The sequence below is a fragment of the Artemia sp. Qi Xiang Cuo genome, chromosome 13 (genome assembly GCF_049724085.1).
Source record: "Artemia sp. Qi Xiang Cuo chromosome 13, ASM4972408v1, whole genome shotgun sequence".
NCBI lineage: Eukaryota > Metazoa > Arthropoda > Branchiopoda > Anostraca > Artemiidae > Artemia > Artemia sp. Qi Xiang Cuo.
Window position 1 is genome coordinate 46,660,392 of NC_142806.1, and position 22,553 is coordinate 46,682,944.

At 33.3% G+C, this 22,553-nt stretch overlaps 1 protein-coding gene across 1 annotated transcript in view; it reads left to right on the plus strand.

Annotated features, from left to right (window-relative positions):
* The window catches only part of LOC148945341 (dual 3',5'-cyclic-AMP and -GMP phosphodiesterase 11-like), a 256,119-nt gene that overhangs the window by 45,140 nt on the left and 188,426 nt on the right, over window positions 1-22,553 (plus strand). The window contains exons 5-6 of the mRNA XM_089099013.1: window positions 5,433-5,915; window positions 6,977-7,603. Of these exons, the coding sequence (XP_088955139.1) occupies window positions 5,433-5,915; window positions 6,977-7,603 (1,110 nt within the window). The remainder of the gene's footprint in view (window positions 1-5,432; window positions 5,916-6,976; window positions 7,604-22,553) is intronic.

Consider the following 22,553-nt stretch of genomic DNA (forward strand, 5'->3'; position numbering starts at 1 on the left):
TGTTGTTAGAAATAAGACGACAATGGAAGGACCACGCCTTCCTCTCCTTCCAAACCAATAGTGATTCTAAACCTGTTTATCTTCTCCTTCCAAACCAATAATGATTCCATACCAGTAACCGGGTATTGCTTTAATACATCGATGAATAAGAAAAATAAGTTTGTTTATGTCTCATATTCCTGACAGGCAAGCTCATGTCCTTAATTTCACACATGTTCTGTGTTTCTGCTCAAGACAAATTAAGAACGTTGACATATAACAGGTATTGTCTACGTTTTATGGATGAAGGACGACTTTTCCCAAAGATTGTGCTGTTTGGCCGTCCATCTTTGCCAAGGAAAAGCAGGTTGTCCCTAAATGGGTTGGGAAAAGTCGTAAGCAAAGATTTGAAGAACATTGGAAATTTTCGTTGGCAAATCTTAGAATAGACTAGGGTGAAGGAGGAGCGTGTGCAGCTGTTTTAAACTCAAAGCATTGTGCTGCAGTGAACTGTTAGTAGTAGTTGTAGTAGTGGTATTCTCCTTCGGCTATCCGTTGAACAAAAAGTTTTCATCTACTTAAGGTACATAAACTATAATTAAGTAACTATCGATTTGAGTGTCCCAAATTAGGATGTTTGCAAAACAAATGAATTTTTGGGGGTTTTGAGGGTTCAGGGTACGATAATATTCTTGAAATTAATTTTAAGAAGATTGTTAAGTTGCTTAGACTAGGAATAATAGAAGATGAAGATGTGATCTTAGGCAACGAGAAAATCGATCAGTTGGATAGCGTAACTTACCCGCATATAATTATAAGTAAATATGGTGTATGCAGTTAGGACGTTCAAAGTAGAATCGCCAAGGTGCACCGTGGTTTTTCACTGTCAAAGAAAAAATTGGAAGAAGATGAAAACAAGTCTTCGAACCAAGATTAGATAGTAAAGCCAAGGTAGTGACAATGGCCAAGCATGGCTCTGAAACGCTAGTGCTTCGAAAAGTTGAGAAACGAACATATGCTACATGTTTTCTGATGAAATACTACTGCTACTACTAACAGCTCACTGCAGCATCAAGCCGCCTGAGGCCAACGCATCTATGCACGCTCCTCCTCCATCCCAATCTATTCAAAGCATCCCTCTTTATACCCTCCCAGGAAGTTCCCACTTCCCTTAAATTTTTCTTTATGACATCCTTATACATACGATGAGGACGACCTGCTTTCCATTTAGCCTTAGACGGTTGTGCAGAAAGGACAATCTTCGGCAATCTGTCATCCTTCATCCGCAGAACGTGCCCTAGCCATCTCAACCTTTTTTTTTATTATAGCCATAGAAAGCGGGGTTGAACCACACTTTTTGTACAGCCTGCTTTTTGAAATACGGTCAGTCAGCCGGGTACCCAGAGAAATCCGTAGGTAATTTCTCTGGAAATCATTTTGTAAATCTTCATCCACTTTTTGGAGCATCCATGCTTCAGAACCATATTTGACCACTGTCATCACTGTAGCTTCCAATATTCTAATCTTGGTTTGCAGACTTATCTTCCTAATATTCCAAACTTTTTTAACAGTGAAAAAACACCCTGACCCTTGGCTATTCTACTGTTAGCATCTTCACTGCTCCAACCGTCTTTACTAATAATACTACCAAGGTAAGTGAAGCTGCCCACCTGATCAGTCTTTTCGTTACCCAACCTCACCTTTTCATCTTAACTTATTCCTAGCCTTTGGGACTTTATCTTCTTAACATAATTTTTAAATCTATTCTAGCACCTTGAACTCGCAAAACTTCTAAAAGTTCATTCATTTTGCTCACACTTTCATCTAGGATGCTTAAAATAATCAGCATTTCTGTTATTAGCATTTCTGTCTGTTATAAAAGTTAATTATTCCTCTTGGATCATTTCTGGTGAAATTATCCAAGAAAAGTTTTAGGTACTCATTTGACTGATCTCATATTTAGCAATAAGCCGTATGAAAAATGTGGGGTTATCCCACTTTCTAGGGTTATAACGAAACAAAGCTGAAGATGTCTAAGTCAACTTTTACGGATATAGGATGATAGATTGCCGAAAATTGTACTTTTTGTCCATCCATCTGGGGTGAAACAAAACGCAGGTCGTCACTGAATGAAGTAGGAACACTAGGAAGATGTTATAACGAAGGATTTAAAGGAATTCGGAACTGCATGAGAGGGAATAAAGCGCAAGAGCAGCATGCTTAGCTGTGTTGGCCTGAGAAAGCTTGGAGTTGCAGTGAGGAGTTCGTTGCAGTTGAAACAGTTTCAGCTTGATGGACTTGAAAAAAGTTAATTATTCTTCTTAAGAAATATTCAAAATTTTCAAGAGTGGCAAGTAGAAATGTCTCTGGAGTCTAAACACATGAGCTATGTTCGTGGCTGAAGGTGTTGAAAAGTAAAACTAAAGCCTATCAGTGCTCACAAGAAAATATAGTTATCGTTCTAAATTTCAAAGTAAATTTCTAAATGTCTAGTCACTCCAAATATCCTAAGAGCCGTCCTAGCTGAGTGGTTAGCGTGCTTGACTTGATACCCTTTGTCCGAGAAGACAGGGGTTCGAGTCCTGGTGTCGATGGCTATTTGGGTTAAAGGGGGGTCACTGGCGTGACTCTGTAAGCTCTGGAGTCTAAACGCATGAGCTATGTTCGTGGTTGAAGGCGTTGAAACGTAAAACTGAAGCCTATCAGTGCTCACAACAAAATGTAGTTGTCGTTCTGAATTTCTAAATTTCTAGTCACTCCAAATACCCTAAGAGCCGTCCTAGCTAAATAGTTAGTGCGCTTGACTTGAGACCCTTTGTCCGAAAAGACAGGGGCTCGGGTCCTGGTGTCGCTGGCTATTTGGTTTAAAGGGGGATCACTGGCGTCACTCTGTAAGCTCAGCCGCAGTCGACCCAACTCTAAATGGGTACCTGGAGAAATTGGGGGAAGGTAAACAGGAAGGGTGTTCAAAAGCACAGGATGGCTGGCCCCAACCTCCCATTGCACTTCCTGGCTGAAGGGCCATGAAACGGTGATCAGTAACCCGGGAAGGATTGTAAAATCCAATTCCGTATTCTTTATCTTTTTACCTTACTTTACTTTAAATTTCTGATATTCTTATTACTTATTTTGTTATTGAACTTTATTTCATTAAATTGTAACTATGAAATCATTCGTTCTGTATCTTGAGACCAGAAGATTGGACAGGATAAGCGGATCGCTACTAGATGCGCAACTTTGGTGAAAATCAAACATTTTCCCCGAAATTTCTGCTTAAAATATTTTTGATTTCAGAGCTCTAGATTGTAGTGTAAAACTTTGATTTGTAATTGAATCTATGTGCTCCGTAGATGCTAACTTTGATGAAAATTTAACTCTGTTTATGCAATATGTTCTAAATGTGTTTCGGTGTTGAAATTCTATATTAAAGTATTAGCTGCAGATTCATAATAAATATTCCCAGAGACCCGTAATATTATAATAAGTACTTAGTGTATCTTGATTTAGGACAGTCCTACTCTGATCTTAATGATCAACTTTGAATTCGTGACGACCGTTCATAAACTATTCCTGAATGATCATGAGTTAAAAGCACAGTGTCACTTTTTGCTATGTTCGGGAGAAGGGCCCTACTTTCTTCTTTCTTTTTTTTCTATTCTTTTTTAGTAATACTAAACCTTTCCATAATTTAAGGAAAATTTAACGATGATAAAAGTTATTTTTTTATGGATTATATTTTGAATTTATGGTTTTATTTATTGTTATTTTATGTTTTCTTTGAAAGATTTATAGTTTCTTTTTTATTTCTTTTTTATGTGTCCAAGAATAGTAGTATTAACTTAGGACCAGAAAAGTTCCAAGAAAGCTTGTCGTTGTTCATAAAATACGAAAAATTGTTTTTCTTTGAAATATGATTTCCCAGGTGTTACTCTACATTCTAAATTGTGTTGTTATATCCTGAAGTGCATTGAATCCAGGAAACTTATATGTGTTAAATTTAAAAGGTTTTTCATGTAGTATTTTTTTATTAGTATTTTATTTCTTTTTGTCAGTGGAATAACCGTGAAGTTAATTCATTTTACTTTTTCAAATCTCTTATGAAGTTACTCTAGCTCATGTATCCGAAAAGTAAAAGAGCCTAATGAAAGCACCTGCATACTTCACATCCATAATTTACTTAATTTTTGTGACTAAAATTAAATTTGTTGAAACAACATTAAGGCTTTTTTCTATTTCAATATATTTCGCTTCGTGATTCTGGACAAGATTCAGTATTTTATGAGGTTATGACAAAACTTCTACCTTCCAACAATGGATCCATTCACTGGACCTGGGGATTAATCGGGATTTTGGATGTTAATCCCATTCATGCTTCAGATTATGATATGCTTTTGTTATGGCTACTACTTTTCAGAGGTACACAGTCTTGTGCACCAGCGGCAGTACTGGTGCCCAATTCCAACGAATAAATAAATAAATTCATAATTTATATATATATATATATATATATATATATATATATATATATATATATATATATATATATATATATATATATATTGCTTTTTATCCTTCTGGTAGCAATGTTGCGATGAGGTGACTTGTGAACTACCGAGTCGAAAATGTCCGGTGAGGCTCTAGACGAGAGTACGATACAGGAAAGGGATTCTAAATAAAAAGAAGAAGATTCTTTGTATCTCATTTCTTTAGTATAATTGCTCTCCTCGAGTTATTAATGGAAAGCCCTTCCTATATTTTTTGTTGCATTGACAACTACTACATCTATTTCAATTTGTTTAGATCCTTAAAGAATCCTTAAGCTATCAAATTTTTTTAAGAAATCGGAAGAGGTCAAATAATTGATTCTCATATCAGACGGAGCCTATTTTTCTCCTCTGAGACCACAGTTTGTCGTAGCACGCCAGACATTTATTCAGGCGGGTGATAAACGTTTCCATGAAAAGTGCATTGTTCCTGGCATTTGTCTTCCAATTGATTGAAAAGTAGGTTTATGTTTGCATTGTACAAGTTTTTAAGCTGGGCTTTCTGTTTTTTGGGGGATAGGGGGTTGTTTATCTCTGGGTTTTGCTTTATTTTCCGGTAAAATGGGTCCTGGGGGTAATAGCTCCCCACTTATTGCGGAAATATGTGTAACATGTCAATATGGAGTATTGATTCAGTCTTTGAACAGTTAAGATCTATCTATTCTTTTAAAAAGGATTAATCCCAGTTTTGAACCAGTTGTTGGTAAAGGATTTTATTCTGATTTGATTAGACACTGAATTCTTTCAGTAGTTTCGGAATAGTGAGAACACTTTTACGTCGTATAAAGTATTAAAAGTATTTATTCAGTATCTGTAACCTAGTCGAATATATGGCGTCACTGGATAAATTGAATTGACTGGAGTTTCTGTCCACTGCATTAGTTGAACTTTTGGCTTTCTTAAATTGAGATAATTTCATACGATATCCAAGTGCGGTATGACCGTTTGGCAATAACAAGGATTATAGGGCACATAATTGCATTCATATTGGCAAGACCTGTGATAAGCAGAGCTTTGAATTTGTTCATTTTATTCCAAGGAATGTTTACACAAGGCCAGAATCCAGGGGATAACCATATCTCAAATGATGCGGAATCTCGAATAATGGCTATGCTATCCCTAATGAATGGTCAGTTAGCAAAAATAGACCCAATTTCATCAGAACTAGTGGCAATAAATGGCGGAATGGCACAGTTAACAACTAAGCTGGAGGGAGCGATTGCTGAAGTAAAGGCAGAAAACATAAATACGCAGCTAGAAGTGGATTCTCTGAGAACAGAATTGGAGAAGACGCGACTTAAAATGATTAATATGGAGGGTGATTCGAAAAGAACAAATGTGATTTTGTACAACTTTTATCTGTCAAGACGAGCACAGACATTACTTGAAGATGTAGTTCCACTTTTAACCAGTTTATTCCGAACGCCTCGTTACACCTTAGCGACATAAAAGACGCTTTCCGTATTAAATGTAATAAAAACCTCCGCTCCGCGTGGTTAAATTTGGCAGCGAAATCAGCGGGAAAAGAGGCTAAGTTGCGTGGTATGAAACTGTTGGTAGAGAATAAGATTTATGTACACAATTTCGCAACTGATGCGTTAGAGGAGCGCCCAGTACCGGGTGGTGAATATAGAAGGGGAGTTGCTAGTGTACACCAGATATCGATATCGGCTTCTGGAGGTTCAAACGTAACGTTGATAGATGGCGGAAGACCAAGAGCGGATTCGCAGTTATCGAACTCAAGCGCCACATCTATGTAGTCATTCGGTAGCGCATTTAGTGATCCTGTATAATTGCAAAATGTAATCGAAGTGCATAAAACACCCATTTATGCTGTTGCTGTGCCACAAGTTGAAAGGGGCGCTCCAAAGAGAGGAAATTCTGAAATTATTAGCCCGATTGATAGTGCGAGGAATACAACACAGTTATCTTTCCTTAGAGATAGGGCCGCAATAAATGAAAGGCAGATCGCACCTCGTAAACTATCTTTCCAAGATCAAAGTGGTAGGCCACAAGAACAGGGAGACCAGGACCATGGTGTTGTGGAGGAAAGAATAAATATAGCGCATTGGAACATTCAAGGATGGAGTCAAATAAAAATTAATAGTCTATTGGTATCGCAGTGCATGTTTGATATTGTAGCATTATCTGAAACTTGGTTGGAAAATTAAATTCAGTTAGAAACGTTTCGGTATTTCGGTGTCCATCGTACAAAATCTAGGAATGGACGAACTTATGATGGAGTAGCAATTTTTGTATCTGAGAATTTTTTGTCTAAGAATAAAGTCCAACGGCTGAAGAGTGTTTCTGGTAATTTGATATGGATAAAAGTCGAGGCTGATGGACGGTTTATTATTTTTTGTGCGGTTTATGTCCCTCCAGAATCGAGCCCGTATAACGAGGAAGATACGTGGTGTATATTAGAGAAAGAAAAATGTAAATTTTCTATTTAGTGTCCTTCCGATTCGTTTTGTCTTATGGGGGACTTTAATGGTTATGTTGGAGTTACTTCAGAAGTTTTGATGTCACCTTATGCCTGTACGGACGAAGCTGCTTGGGAGGTTAGGGATGATTTGGTAATCCATCTTCCTCTGAGGGTATGTAAGGACCATAGTAGACGGAAGAATAAATGGGGTCGAAAAATTTTGGATTTTTGTGGAAGGGAAAATTTCGTTATTTTAAATGGAAGAGTTGCAAAGGATGGAGGTGTGGGAAAGTTTACATGTTTTTCAAGGGCTTCTTCAAGTGTGATTGATTATGTTTTGGTGGACGTTCCTCTTTGGCGTCTCTGTGTGGATTTCGAGGTGATGGCAGCGGTAGGTTCGGATCACTTGCCTGTTAAGGCTACTTTTGAGTGGGTTAGTTCTAAGAAACTAGCGGATAAAAATGATAGGAAGAACAAACGCAGGGAAAATGAAGATTTAGGGATTAGAAAGGCACTGAAAGTAACAGGAGAGAAAGATTTTCAGAGTATAATGATGAGTGAAGAAGTTCAGCAGGAATTAGATAAATGTCTGGTTTTATTAGGTGATAGAAGAATAGAGGAGTCGTTAGCATTAGTTTATGATGTTGTATATGAGGTAGGTTCAAAGTTATTGCAGAGTTAAGAATGATATTAAGAATGGATATTTCGATGGTGATTGTGAAAGGAAACGCCAGGAAGTTTTAGAGGCACTGGGGAAAGCGAGAGATTGCATAGGTAATACGGAAAATACTAGATTCTATATGGATTATAAGTTGATTCGGGAAAAGTATAAGAAAATGTTGAAAATTAAGAAATATAAGCATGAAATTAGGACAGGAGCAGGAGAGTGACTGAAGAAAGATTATAGAGAATGGAATATTAAGACCTTTTGGCGTAATGTTAAGAAATCTATAGGAGGAGTAGAGGTTTATGATGGTATACCATCGGTAGATTCTTGGCCTACATATTAAGAGGAGAGAGAAAATGAACTGAATAGGGACCAAGGAGGAACTAGTTTGAGTGTAGATCTGGTATCTGCAGTAAGTGATGTAATAGATAGGCCAATGAAAGAATGTGATTATAATTTGATTGCTCCCATCCAGGTAAGCGAAGTTTGGGAGACAATGAAAGAAAGGAGAGGCGGGTCTGCTCCAGGTATAGATGGAATACCAGCCGTACTTCAGAAGTGGGGGCGGGTGTGGCTGCTGCCTGTTATAGCATAGACATTTTCCGGTAGATTGAGCAATGCAGAATGGTCCTTGTCTTGGGCTACGCCTTTTCTAGTTCCATTATTTAAAAAGGGGATAGATTAGACCATGGGAATTATAGAGGTATAAGCCTAAGTAATGTACTTAGCAAGGTTTTTGCTAAGATATTATGTCGTAGGAATGACCCTATTGATACTGAACGAACACCTTATATGGGCATAGGCTCCCCAGGGGAAATGAATTTCCGAGAAATTGATTGCGTAATCGAAGGGGAAGTGGATTTCCGAGAAATTGATTTGTTGGTGTTCGTCCAGGAGAATTGTCTCCGGGCGAAGTTTGCGCATGCGCTTTCAAGGTCAATTGATTTGTTGGTGTTCATCTAGGAGAATTGTCTCCGGCCGAAGTTTGCACATGCGCATTGACGGTGGGGAGAATGTTTTGATCTAGGACTCGAGGGGGAAGTGAATTTCCGAGAAATTGATTTACATAATCGGTGGAGAAAATTTATTGATTCACGAAAGGGGAATTAATTTGTTGTTTCTAAGGGGAATTATTGATTCAAGAAAGGGGAATTTATTTGTTGTTTCTAAGGGAAATTATTGATTCAAGAAAGGGGAATTTATTTGTTGTTTCTAAGGGGAATTATTGATTCACAAAAGGGAATTAGAAATGACATCACTTGTTTCCTAGGAATTATGCGGGACTCTAAAGAGATAAATTAATATTCTATTTTTAAATACGGCTTCTCAGGTCATTAGATTTGGCGATAAATTGATATTCTATCGAAGGCATAATAGTGTAACCAAGAACTTATTTGAAATGAAGAGATTAACACGGGAAATGGTTTCCTAGGAATTTCAAATTTGACAGCGCAGGGATGCCAAAACAAAAGGAACACGCAAAAATTACGTTTGGAGATTATTTGGGTGAAACCGTTTTGAGACATTTTAGAAGATGATTTAAGCGAAACAGTTTGAGGTATTTTAGAAGATGATTTTAGAAGATGATTTAGAAGAGGATTTGAGGGTGAAACTGTGGTCGTTATAATACACAAGTTCCATTTGAACAGTGTTGTGAGGTCTCCTACCCCAACAACCCCCCTACCACAACCCCAAAGGGCTCCGACCTCCCTACACCAACCCCGAAGGAACCCCCCGACCCCCAAAGGCCCCCGGTCTCCCAATGCCCCCCCCCCAACAGTTTTGCCCCCCCATTTTTTACTACTTTTTAATTTGCGCATTTTGAGACACAAAAGGGCCCCATCCCCCCAAATTTTGACTCCCCCTCCCAACATTAGTGTTTTGTCATGGTTCAGTAGTGTTTTGTCATGGTTTACCTTGTCACAGTTACATATTCTTAATTTTTCAAAGTTCATTTTGAATTTCTTTCATTGAAATGCAAGAGTTGGAATACTTCAGTAGTGTTTTGTCGTGGTTTACCATGTCACAGTTACATTCTCTAGATTTTTCAAAGTTCATTTTGAATTTCAATCGTTTAAATGCACCTGCTGGATTATGCAAGTATTGACTTGACATGGTTTAAATTGTCACAGTTACAGTTTATTAATTTTTAAATATTTTTTCTTTATTTCTTTAATTTAAATGCCAGAGTTTGAATATTTCACTAGTATTTTTTCACGGTTTACCTTGTCACAGTTACATTCTCTCGATTTTTCAAAGCTCGTTTTGGATTTCTTTCGTTGAAATGCAAGAGTTGGAATATTTCAGTAGTGTTTTGTTGTGGTTTACCTTGTCACAGTTACATTCTCTTGATTTTTCAAAGTTCATTTTGAATTTCTTTCCTTGAAATGCATGAGTTGGAATATTTCAGTAGTGTTTTGTCGTGGTTTACCTTCTCACAGTTATATTCTCTTGATTTGTCATAGTTCATTTTGGATTTATTTAATTGAAATGCAAAAGTTGGATAATTTCAGGAGGGTTTTTTCGTGGTTTACCTTGTCACAGTTACATTCTATTGATTTTTCAAAGATAATTTTGGATTTCTTTCGTTGAAATGCAAGATTTGGAATATATCAGTAGTGTTTTGTCATGGTTTACCTTGTCACAGTTACATTCTCATGTTTTTTCAAAGTTCATTTTGAATTTCTTTCGTTGAAATGCAAGAGTTGTAATATTTCAGTAGTGAATTGTCGTGGTTTACCTTGTCACACTTACATTCTCTTGATTTTTCAAAGTTCATTTTGGATTTCTTTCGTTGAAATGCAAGAGTTGGAATATTTCATTAGTGTTTTTTCGTGGTTAACCTTGTTAGAGTTACATTCTCTTTATTTTTCAAAGTACATTTTGAATTTATTTCGTGAAATGCAAGAGTTGGAATATTTCAGTAGTGTTTTATCGTGGTTTACCTTGTCACAGTTACATTCTCTTGATTTTTCAAAGTTCATTTTGAATTTCTTTCGTGAAATGCAAGAGTTGGAATATTTTCAGTAGTGTTTTGTCGTAGTTTACTTTGTCACAGTTACATTCTCTTGATTTTTCAAAGTTCATTTTTGGATTTCTTTCGTTGAAATGCAAGAGTTGGAATATTTCAGTAGTGTTTTGTCGTGGTTTACCGTGTCACAGTTACATTCTCTTGATTTTCAAAGTTCATTGTGGATTTCTTTCTTTGAAATGTGGTTTGTTGTGCTTTACCTTGACACAGTTACATTTTCTTGATTTTTCAAAGTTCATTTAGATTTCTTTCGTTGAAATGCAATAGTTGGAATATTTAAGTTGTGTTTTATTGGGGTTTACCTTGTCACAGTTACATTATCTTGATTTTTAAAAGTTCATTTTGAATTTCTGTCGTTTAAGTGAAAGATTATGAATATTTAATTTGTGTGTTGTTGTGATTTACCTTGTCACAGTACATTATCTCGATTTTTAAAATTTAATTTTTTATTTTATTCATTGTAATGCAAGAGTTGGAATATTTAAGTAGTGTTTTGTCGTTGTTTAACTTGTCACAGTTACATTATCTTGATTTTTCAAAGTTCCTTTTGAATTTATTTAATTGAAATGCAAGAGTTTGAATATTTCAGTAGCGTTTTGTCGTGGTTTACCTTGTCACAGTTACATTCTCTTGATTTTTCAAAGTCCATGTTGAATTTCTTTCATTGAAATGCAAGAGTTGGATTATTTCAGTAGTGTTTTGTCGTGGTTTACCATGTCACAGTTACATTTTCTTGATTCTTCAAAGTTCATTTTGAATTTCTTTCGTTGAAATGCAAGAGTTGGGATATTTCAATGCAAGAGTTTTGTCGTGGTTTACTTTGTCACAGTTACATTATCTTGATTTTTCAAAGTTCATTTTTGGATTTCTTTCGTTGAAATGCAAGAGTTGGAATATTTCAGTAGTGTTTTGTTGGGGTTTACATTGTCAAAGTTACATTTCTCTTGATTTTTCAAAGTTCATTTTGGAATTTCTTTCATTGAAATGCAAGAGTTGGAATATTTCAGTAGTGTTTTGTTGTGCTTTACCTTGTCACAGTTAAATTCTCTTGATTTTTCAATGCTCATGTTGGATTTCTTTCGCTGAAATGCATGAATTGGAATATTTCAGTAGTGTTTTGTTGTGCTTTACCACGTCACAGTTACATTTTTTTGATTTTTCAAAGCTTATTTTGAATTTCTTTCATTGAACAGCAAGAGTTGGAATATTTCAATAGTGTTTTGTTGTGGTTTTTCTTGTCAGAGTTACATTCTCTTGATTTTTCAAAGTTCATTTTGAATTTCTTTCGTGAAATGCAAGAGTTGGAATATTTTCAGTAGTGTTTTGTCTTGGTTTACTTTGTCACAGTTACATTCTCTTGATTTTTCAAAGTTCATTTTTGGATTTCTTTCGTTGAAATGCAAGAGTTGGAATATTTCAGTAGTGTTTTGTCGTGGTTTACCTTGTCACAATTACATTATCTTGATTTTCAAAGTTCATTGTGGATTTCTTTCGTTGAAATGTGTTTTGTTGTTCTTTACCTTGACACAGTTACATTTTCTTGATTTTTCAAAGTTCATTTGGATTTATGTCGTTGAAATGCAAGAGTTGGAATATTTCAGTAGTGTTTTGTCGTGGTTTACCTTGTCACAGTTACATTCTCTTGATTTTTCAAAGTTCATTTTGGAATTTCTTTCATTGAAATGCAAGAGTTTGAATATTTAAGTTGTGTTTTGTTGTGCTTTACCTTGTCACAGTACATTCTCTCGATTTTTAAAAGTTCAATTTGGATTTTATTCATTGAAATGCAAGAGTTGGAATATTTCAGTAGTGTTTTGTTGTGGTTTACCTTGTCACAGTTACATTCTCTTGATTTTTCGAAGTTCATTTTGAATTTCTTTTGTTGAAATGCAAGAGTTGGAATATTTCAGTAGTGTTTTGTCGTGGTTTACCTTGTCACAGTTACATTCTCTTGATTTTTCAAAGTCCATGTTGAATTTCTTTCATTGAAATGCAAGAGTTGGATTATTTCAGTAGTGTTTTGTCGTGGTTTACCATGTCACAGTTACATTTTCTTGATTCTTCAAAGTTCATTTTGAAAATCTTTCGTTGAAATGCAAGAGTTGGAATATTTCAATGCAAGAGTTTTGTCGTGGTTTACTTTGTCACAGTTACATTCTCTTGATTTTTCAAAGTTCATTTTTGGATTTATTTCGTTGAAATGCAAGAGTTGGAATATTTCAGTAGTGTTTTGTTGGGGTTTACCTTGTCAAAGTTACATTTCTCTTGATTTTCAAAGTTTACATTGTCAAAGTTACATTCTCTTGATTTTTCAAAGTTCATTTTGGAATTTCTTTCATTGAAATGCAAGAGTTGGAATATTTAAGTAGTGTTTTGTTGTGCTTTACCTTGTCACAGTTACATTCTCTTAATTTTTCAAAGTTCATTTTGGATTTCTTTCGTTGAAATGCAAGAGTTGGAATATTTCAGAAGTGTTTTGTCATGGTTTACCTTGTCACAGTTACATTCTCTTAAATTTTCAAAGTTTATTTTGAATTTCTTTCGTTGAAATGCAAGAGTTTGAATATGTCAGTAGTTTTTTGTCTTGGTTTACCTTGTCACAGTTACATTCTCTTGATTTTTCAAAGTTCGTTTTGAATTTTTATTTCGTTGAAATGCAAGAGTTGGAATATTTCAGTAGTGTTTTGTTGTGGTTTACCTTGTCACAGTTACATTATCTTGATTTGTCAAAGTTCATTTTGAATTTCTTTCCTTGAAATGCAAGAGTTGGAATATTTGAGTAGTGTTTTGGCGCGCTTTACCGTCTCACGTTTACATTCTCTTGATATTTAAAAGTTTTTTTTGAATTTCTTTCATTTAAATAAAAGATTTTGAATATATCACTAGTGATTTGTCATTGTTTAGATTGTCACAGTTAAAGTGTCTTAAATTTTCAAAGTTCTTTTTGTATTTTTATTTCGTTGAAATGAGAGAGTTGGAATATTTCAGTAGTGTTTTGTTGTGGTTTACCTTGTCACAGTTACATTTTCTTGATTTTTCAAAGTTCATTTTGAATTTCTTTACTTGAACTGCAAGAGTTGGAATATATCAGTAGTGTTTTGTTGTGGTTTACCTTGTCACACTTATATTTTCATGATTTTTCAAAGTTCATTTTGAATTTCTTTCATTGAAATGCAAGAGTTGGAATATTTCACTTGTGTTTTGTTGTGATTCACAGTGTCACAACTACATATACATGACTTATTATAGCCCATTTAGGTTTTTTTTCGTTGAAATTCAATAGTTGGAATATTTCAGTCGTGTTTTATAATAATTCAAATTCTCACAGTTTGAATCTTTTAATTTTTCAAAGTTCATTTTTAATTTATTTCATTGAAATGAATGAGTTGGAAAATTTCAATGCAAGAGTTTTGTCGTGGTTTACTTTGTCACAGTTACATGCTCTTGATTTTTCAAGGTTAATTTTTGGATTTCTTTCGTTGAAATGCAAGAGTTGGAATATTTCAGTAGCGTTTTGTCATGGTTTACCTTGTCACAGTTACATTCTCTTGATTTTCAAAGTTCATTGTGGATTTCTTTCATTGAAATGCAAGAGTTGGATTATTTCATTAGTGTTTTGTCATGGTTTACCATGTCACAGTTACATTTTCTTGATTCTTCAAAGTTCATTTTGAATTTCTTTCGTTGAAATGCAAGAGTTGGAATATTTCAATGCAAGAGTTTTGTCGTGGTTTACTTTGTCACAGTTACATTCTCTTGATTTTTCAAAGTTCATTTTTGGATTTCTTTCGTTGAAATGCAAGAGTTGGAATATTTCAGTAGTGTTTTGTCGTGGTTTACCTTGTCACAGTTACATTCTCTTGATTTTCAAAGTTCATTGTGGATTTCTTTCGTTGAAATGTGTTTTGTTGTGCTTTACCTTGACACAGTTATATTTTCTTGATTTTTCAAAGTTTATTTGGATTTCTTTCGTTGAAATGCAAGAGTTGGAATATTTCAGTAGTGTTTTGTTGGGGTTTACATTGTCAAAGTTACATTTCTCTTGATTTTTCAAAGTTCATTTTGGAATTTCTTTCGTTGAAATGTAAGAGTTTGAATATTTCAGTAGTGGTTTGTTATACTTTACAATGGCAAAGTTACATTCTCTCGATTTTTTAAAGCTCATTTTGAATTTCTTTCATTGAAATGCAAGAGTTGGAATATTTCAGTAGTGTTTTGTAGTGGTTTTCCCTATTACAGTTACATTTTCTTGATTTTTAAAAGTTTATTTTGGATTTCTTTCATTGAAATGCAAGAGTTGGAATATTTCAGTAGTGTTTTGTCGTGGTTTACCTTGTCACAGTTACATTCTCTTGATTTTTCAAAGTTAATTTTGGATTTCTTTCGTTGAAATACAAGAGTTTGAATATTTCAGTAGTGTTTTGTAGTGGTTTACCTTGTCACAGTTATATTCTCTTTATTTTTCGATGTTCATTTTGGATTTCTTTCATTGAAATTCTAGAGTTGGTCTATTCCAGTAGTGTTTTGTTGTGCTTTACCATGTTACAATTACATTGTCTTTATTTTTCGAAGTTCATTTTGGATTTCTTTCATTAAAATACAAGATTTGGAATATTTCAATAGTGATTTGTCTTGGTTAACCTTGTTACACTTACATTCTCTTGATTTTTAAAAGTTCATTTTGTATTTCTTTCGTTGAAATGTGGTTTGTTGTGCTTTACCTTGACACAGTTACATTTTCTTGATTTTTCAAAGTTCATTTTGGATTTCTTTCGTTGAAATGCAAGAGTTGGAATATTTCAGTAGTGTTTTGTCATGGTTTACCTTGTCACAGTTATATTCTCTTAATTTTTCAAAGTTTATTTTGAATTTCTTTGGTTGAAATGCAAGAGTTGGAATATGTCAGTAGTGTTTTGTCGTTTTTTACCTTGTCACAGTTACATTCTCTTGATTTTTCAAAGTTTCTTTTTAATTTCTTTCCTTGAGCTGCAAGAGTTGTAATATTGTAGTAGTGATTTGTTTTTTTTGACCTAGCCACGGTTACAGACTCATGAATTTTCAATGTCCGTTTTGGATTTTTGTCATTCAAATGCAAGATTTTGACTATTTCGATATTTACTTTTCGTGGTTTACCTTGTCACAGTTATATTCTCCAGAAGTTTCAAAGATCTTTTTGGATTTCTTTCGTTGAAATGAAAGAGTTAGAATATTTCAGTAGTGTTTTGTCATGGTTTACCTTGTCACAGTTACATTCTCTTAATTTTTCAAAGTTCATTTTGTACTTATTTCGTTGAAATACAAGAGTTGGAATATTTCAGTAGTGTTTTGTCATGGTTTACCATGTCGGAGTTACATTCTCTTAATTTTTCAAAGTTCATTTTGTATTTATGTATTTGAAATGCAAGAGTTGGAATATTTCAGTTGTGTATTGTCGTGCTTTACCTTGTCACACTTACATTCTCTTTATTTTTCAAAGTTCGTTTTGAATTTCTTTCGTTGAAATGCAAGAATTGGAATATTTCAGTAGTGTTTTGTTGTGGTTTACCTTCTCACAGTTACATTATCTTGATTTTTCAAAGTTCATTTTGAATTTCTTTCCTTGAGCTGCAAGAGTTGGAATATTTCAGTAGTGTTTTGTTGTGGTTTACCTTGTCACAGTTACATTCTCTTTATTTTTCAAAGTTCATTTTGAATTTCTTTCATTGAAATGCGAGAGTTGGAATATTTCAGTCTTGATTTGTTGTTGTTTATCTAGTCACAGCTACTTTCTCTTTATTATTACGAATTTAGTGTGGACTTCTGTAAGTGAACTGTAAGAACTGGAATATTTCTGGTGTGTTTTGTCACTTATTAACTTGTCGATGTTTTATTATCTAAGCATTTACGAGTCAATTTTGGATTTTCTTCTGTTTAATTGCAGGAGCTGGACTATTTTAGGAATGTTTTATCATGCTTTATCATATCATAGTGACTGTTTCTTGGTTTTTAAAAGTTCATTTTGAATTTATTTCTTTGTAATGTGTTTTGTTGTGCTATACATTAATAGAGTTACGTTCTCTTGATTTTTCAAAGTTCATTTGGATTTATTTAATTTAAAGGAATGAGTTGGAATATTTCATTAGTGTTTTGTTGTGGTTTACCTTGTCAAAGTTACATTTCTCTTGATTTTTCAAAGTTCATTTTGGAATTTCTTTCATTGAAATGCAAGAGTTGGAATATTTAAGTAGTGTTTTGTTGTGCTTTACCTTGTCACAGTTACATTCTCTTAATTTTTCAAAGTTCATTTTGGATTTCTTTCGTTGAAATGCAAGAGTTGGAATATTTCAGAAGTGTTTTGTCATAGTTTACCTTGTCACAGTTACATTCTCTTAAATTTTCAAAGTTAATTTTGAATTTCTTTCGTTGAAATGCAAGAGTTTGAATATTTCAGTAGTGTTTTGTCGTGGTTTACCTTGTCACAGTTACATTCTCTTGATTTTTCAAAGTTCGTTTTGAATTTTTCTTTCGTTGAAATGCAAGAGTTGGAATATATCAGTAGTGTTTTGTTGTGGTTTACCTTGTCACAGTTACATTTTCTTGATTTTTCAAAGTTCATTTTGAATTTCTTTCATTGAACTGCAAGAGTTGGAATATATCAGTAGTGTTTTGCCGTGGTTTACCTTGTCACAGTTACATTCTCTTTATTTTTCAAAGTTCATTTTTGAATTTCTTTCATTGAAATTCAAGAGTTGGAATATTTAAGTAGTGGTTTGTGGTGTTCTACATTGTCACAGTTACATTCTCTTTATTTTTCAAAGTTCATTTTGAATTTTTCTTTCTTTGAAATGCAAGAGTTGGAATATATCAGTAGTGTTTTGTTGTGGTTTACCTTGTCACATTTACATTTTCTTGATTTTTCAAAGTTCATTTTGAATTTCTTTCCTTGAAATGCAAGAGTTGGAATATTTCAGTAGTGTTTTGTTGTGGTTTAACGTTTCACGGTGACATTCTCTTGATTTTTCAAAATTCATTTTGAATTTCTGTAATTGAAAGAAAAGAACTGGATTTTTTAATTAGTTTTCTGTTGTGGTTTACAATATCACACTTACATTCTATTGATGTTTCAAAGATCATTTTGGAATTCTTTCGTTGAAATGCATGAGTTGTAATATTTCAGGAGTTTTTTTTTTTTTTATACCTTTTAAAAGTTACATTCTCTTGATTTTTCAAAGTTCATTTTGAATTTATTTCTTTGAAATGCAAGAGTTGGAATATTTCAATGCAAGAGTTTTGTCGTGGTTTACTTTGTCAAAGTTACATGATCTTGATTTTTCAAGGTTAATTTTTGGATTTCTTTCGTTGAAATGCAAGAGTTGGAATATTTCTGTAGTGTTTTGTAGTGGTTTACCGTGTCACAGTTACATTCTCTTGATTTTCAAAGTTCATTGTGGATTTCTTTCGTTGAAATGTGTTTTGTTGTGCTTTACCTTGACACAGTTACATTTTCTTGATTTTTCAAAGTTCATTTGGATTTCTTTCGTTGAAATGCAAGAGTTGGAATATTTCAGTAGTGTTTTGTTGTGGTTTACCTTGTCACGGTTACATTCTCTCGATTTTTTAAAGTTCATTTTGGATTTCTTTCATTGAAATACAAGAGTTGGAATATTTCAGTAGTGTTTTATTGTGGTTTGCCTTGTCAAAGTTACTGTTTCTTGATTTTTCAAATCTCATTTTGGATTTCTTTCATTGAAATGCAAGATTTGGAATAATTAAGTAGTGTTTTGTTGTGGTTTACCTTGTCACAGTTACATTCTCTTGATTTTTCAAAGTTCATTTTAAATTTCTTTCATTGAAATGCATGAGTTGGAATATTTCAGTAGTGTTTTGTCGTGGTTTACATTGTCACAGTTACATTCTCTTGATTTTTCTAAGTTCATTTTGTATTTCTTTAAGTGAAATGCAAGAGTTGGATTATTTCAGTAGTGTTTTGTCGTGGTTTACCTTCTCACAGTTACATTCTCTTGATTTTTCAAAGTTAATTTTGGATTTCTTTCATTGAAATGCAAGAGTTGGAATATTTCAGTAGTGTTTTGTCATGGTTTACCATGTCACAGTTACATTCTCTTGTTTTTTCAAAGTTCATTTTGAATTTCTTTCGTTGAAATGCAAGAGTTGGAATATTTCAGTAGTGACTTGTCGTGGTTTACCTTGTCACAGTTACATTCTCTGGATTTTCAAAGTTCATTTTGAATTTCTTTCGTTGAAATGCAAGAGTTGGAATATTTAAGTAGTGTTTTATCGTGGTTTACCTTGTCACAGTTACATTCTCTTGATTTTTTCAAAGTTCATTTTGGATTTATTTTGTGAAATGCAAGAGTTGGAATTTTTCAGTAGTGTTTTATCGTGGTTTACCTTGTCACAGTTACATTCTCTTGATTTTTAAAAGTTCATTTTGAATTTCTTTCGTGAAATGCAAGAGTTGTAATATTTCAGCAGTGTTTTGTCGTAGTTTACTTTGTCACAGTTACATTCTCTTGATTTTTCAAAGTTCATTTTGGATTTCTTTCGTTGAAATGCAAGAGTTGGAATATTTCAGTAGTGTTTTGTCGTGGTTTACCGTGTCACAGTTACATTCTCTTGATTTTCAAAGTTCATTGTCGATTTCTTTCGTTGAAATGTGTTTTGTTGTGCTTTACATTGACACAGTTACATTTTCTTGATTTTTCAAAGTTCATTTGGATTTATTTCGTTGAAATGCAAGAGTTGGAATATTTCAGTAGTGTTATGTCGTGGTTTACCTTGTCACAGTTACATTCTCTTGATTTTTCAAAGTTCATTTTGGAATTTCTTTCATTGAAATGCAAGAGTTAGAATATTTCAGTAGTGTTTTGTTGTGCTTTACCTTGTACAGTGACATTCTCTCGATTTTTCAAAGTTCATTTTGGATTTTATTCATTGAAATGCAAGAGTTGGAATATTTCAGTAGTGTTTTGTTGTGGTTTACCTTGTCACAGTTACATTATCTTGATTTTTCAAAGTTCAATTTGAATTTCTTTCTTTGAAATGCAAGAGTTGGAATATTTCATTAGTGTTTTGTTGTGGTTTACCTTGTCACAGTTACATTCTCTCGATTTTTCAAAGTTCATTTTGGATTTTATTCATTGAAATGCAAGAGTTGGAATATTTCAGTAGTGTTTTGTTGTGGTTTACCTTCTCACAGTTACATTCTCTTGATTTTTCAAAGTCCATGTTGAATTTCTTTCATTGAAATGCAAGAGTTGGATTATTTCAGTAGTGTTTTGTCGTGGTTTACCATGTCACAGTTACATTTTCTTGATTCTTCAAAGTTCATTTTGAATTTCTTTCGTTGAAATGCAAGAGTTGGGATATTTCAATGCAAGAGTTTTGTCGTGGTTTACTTTGTCACAGTTACATTCTCTTGATTTTTCAAAGTTCATTTTTGGATTTCTTTCATTGAAGTGCAAGAGTTGGAATATTTCAGTAGTGTTTTGTCGTGGTTTACCTTGTCACAGTTACATTATCTTGATTTTCAAAGTTCATTGTGGATTTCTTTCGTTGAAATGTGTTTTGTTGTGCTTTACCTTGACACAGTTACATTCTCTTGATTTTTCAAAGTTCATTTTTGGATTTCTTTCGTTGAAATGCAAGAGTTGGAATATTTCAGTAGTGTTTTGTTGGGGTTTACATTGTCACAGTTACATTTCTCTTGATTTTTCAAAGTTCATTTTGGAATTTCTTTCATTGAACTGCAAGAGTTGGATTATTTCAGTAGTGTTTTGTCGTGCCCTATCATGTCACATATACATTCTCTTGATATTTCAAAGCTAATTGTGAATTTCCTCCGTTGAAATACGTGAATTGGAATAATTGAGTAGTGTTTCATTGTGCTTTACCTTGTCACAGTTACATTCTCTCGATTTTGCAAAGTTATTTTTGGATTTATTTCATTGAAATGCGAGAGTTTGAATATTTCAGTAGTGTTTTGTTGTGGTTTACCTTGTCACAGTTACATTCTCTTGATTTTTCAAAGTTCATTTTGGATTTCTTTCGTTGAAATGCAAGAGTTGGAATAATTCAGTAGTGTTTTGCTAGGTCTTTCCTAGTCAGAGTTACATTCTATTGATTTTTCAAAGTTAATTTTGAATTTATATCGTTGAAATGCAAAAGTTGGATTATTTAACTAGTGCTTTGCTTTGGTTTACCATTTCAAAGTTACATTTTCAGTGTTTTTAAAAATTCTTTTTGGATTTTTTTCATTGAAATTCAAGAGGTTGAATATCTCAGTAATGTTTTTTCATTGCTTAACTTGTCGCACTTACATTTTCTTGATTTTTCAAAGTTAATTTTGAATTTCTTTCATTGAAATGCAAGAGTTGGAATTTTTCAGTAGTGTTTTGTCATGGTTTACCTTGTCACAGTTACATTCTCTTGATTTTTCAAAGTTCATTTTGAATTTCTTTCGTTGAAATGCAAGAGTTGGAATATTTCAGTAGTGTTTTGTCGTTTAGTACCTTGTCAAACTTACATTATCAAGATTTTCAAAAGTTCATTTTTAATTTCTTTCATTGAAATTAACTAGTTGTACTAATTCTTTAGTGTTATTTAGTGGTTAATATTATTAGTGTTCAATTACAGTGATATTTAAAATGTCATTTTTTGGATTTCTTAAGTGAAATTCAAGAGTTGGATTATTTCAATAGTGTTTTTTTGTGGTTTTCATTGTCACAGTTACATTCTCTTGATTTTTCAAAGTTAATTTTGAATTTATTTAGTGAAATGCAAGAGTTGTAATATTTCAGTAGTGTTTTGTCGTAGTTTACTTTGTCACAGTTACATTCTCTTGATTTTTCAAAGTTCATTTTTGGATTTCTTTCGTTGAAATGCAAGAGTTGGAATATTTCAGTAGTGTTTTGTCGTGGTTTACCGTGTCACAGTTACATTCTCTTGATTTTCAAAGTTCATTGTGGATTTCTTTCGTTGAAATGTGGTTTGTTGTGCTTTACCTTGACACAGTTACATTTTCTTGATTTTTCAAAGTTCATTTGGATTTATTTCGTTGAAATGCAATAGGTGGAATATTTCAATAGTGTTTTGTCGTGGTTTACCTTGTCACAGTTACATTCTCTTGATTTTTCAAAGTTCATTTTGGAATTTATTTCATTGAAATGCATTAGTTTGAATATTTCAGTAGTGTTTTGTTGCGCTTTACCTTGTCACAGTACATTCTCTCGATTTTTCAAATTTCATTTTTGATTTTTTTCATTGAAATTCAAGAGTTGGAATATTTCAGTAGTGTTTTGTCGTGGTTTACCTTGTCACAGTTACATTATCTTGATTTTACAAAGTTCATTTAGAATTTATTTAGTTGAAATGCAAGAGTTGGAATATTTAAGTAGTGTTTTGTTGTGCTTTACCTTGTCACAGTACATTCTCTCGATTTTTCAAAGTTCATTTTGGATTTTATTCATTGAAATGCAAGAGTTGGAATATTTCAGTAGTGTTTTGTCGTGGTTTACCTTGTCACAGTTACATTCTCTTGATTTTTCAAAGTCCATGTTGAATTTCTTTCATTGAAATGCAAGAGTTGGATTATTTCAGTAGTGTTTTGTCGTGGTTTACCATGTCACAGTTACATTTTCTTGATTCTTCAAAGTTCATTTTGAATTTCTTTCGTTGAAATGCAAGAGTTGGAATATTTCAATGCAAGAGTTTTGTCGTGGTTTACTTTGTCACAGTTAAATTCTCTTGATTTTTCAAAGTTCATTTTTGGATTTCTTTCGTTGAAATGCAAGAGTTGGAATATTTCAGTAGTGTTTTGTTGTGGTTTACCTTGTCACAGTTACATTCTCTTGATTTTTAAAGTTCATTGTGGATTTCTTTCGTTGAAATGTGTTTTGTTGTGCTTTA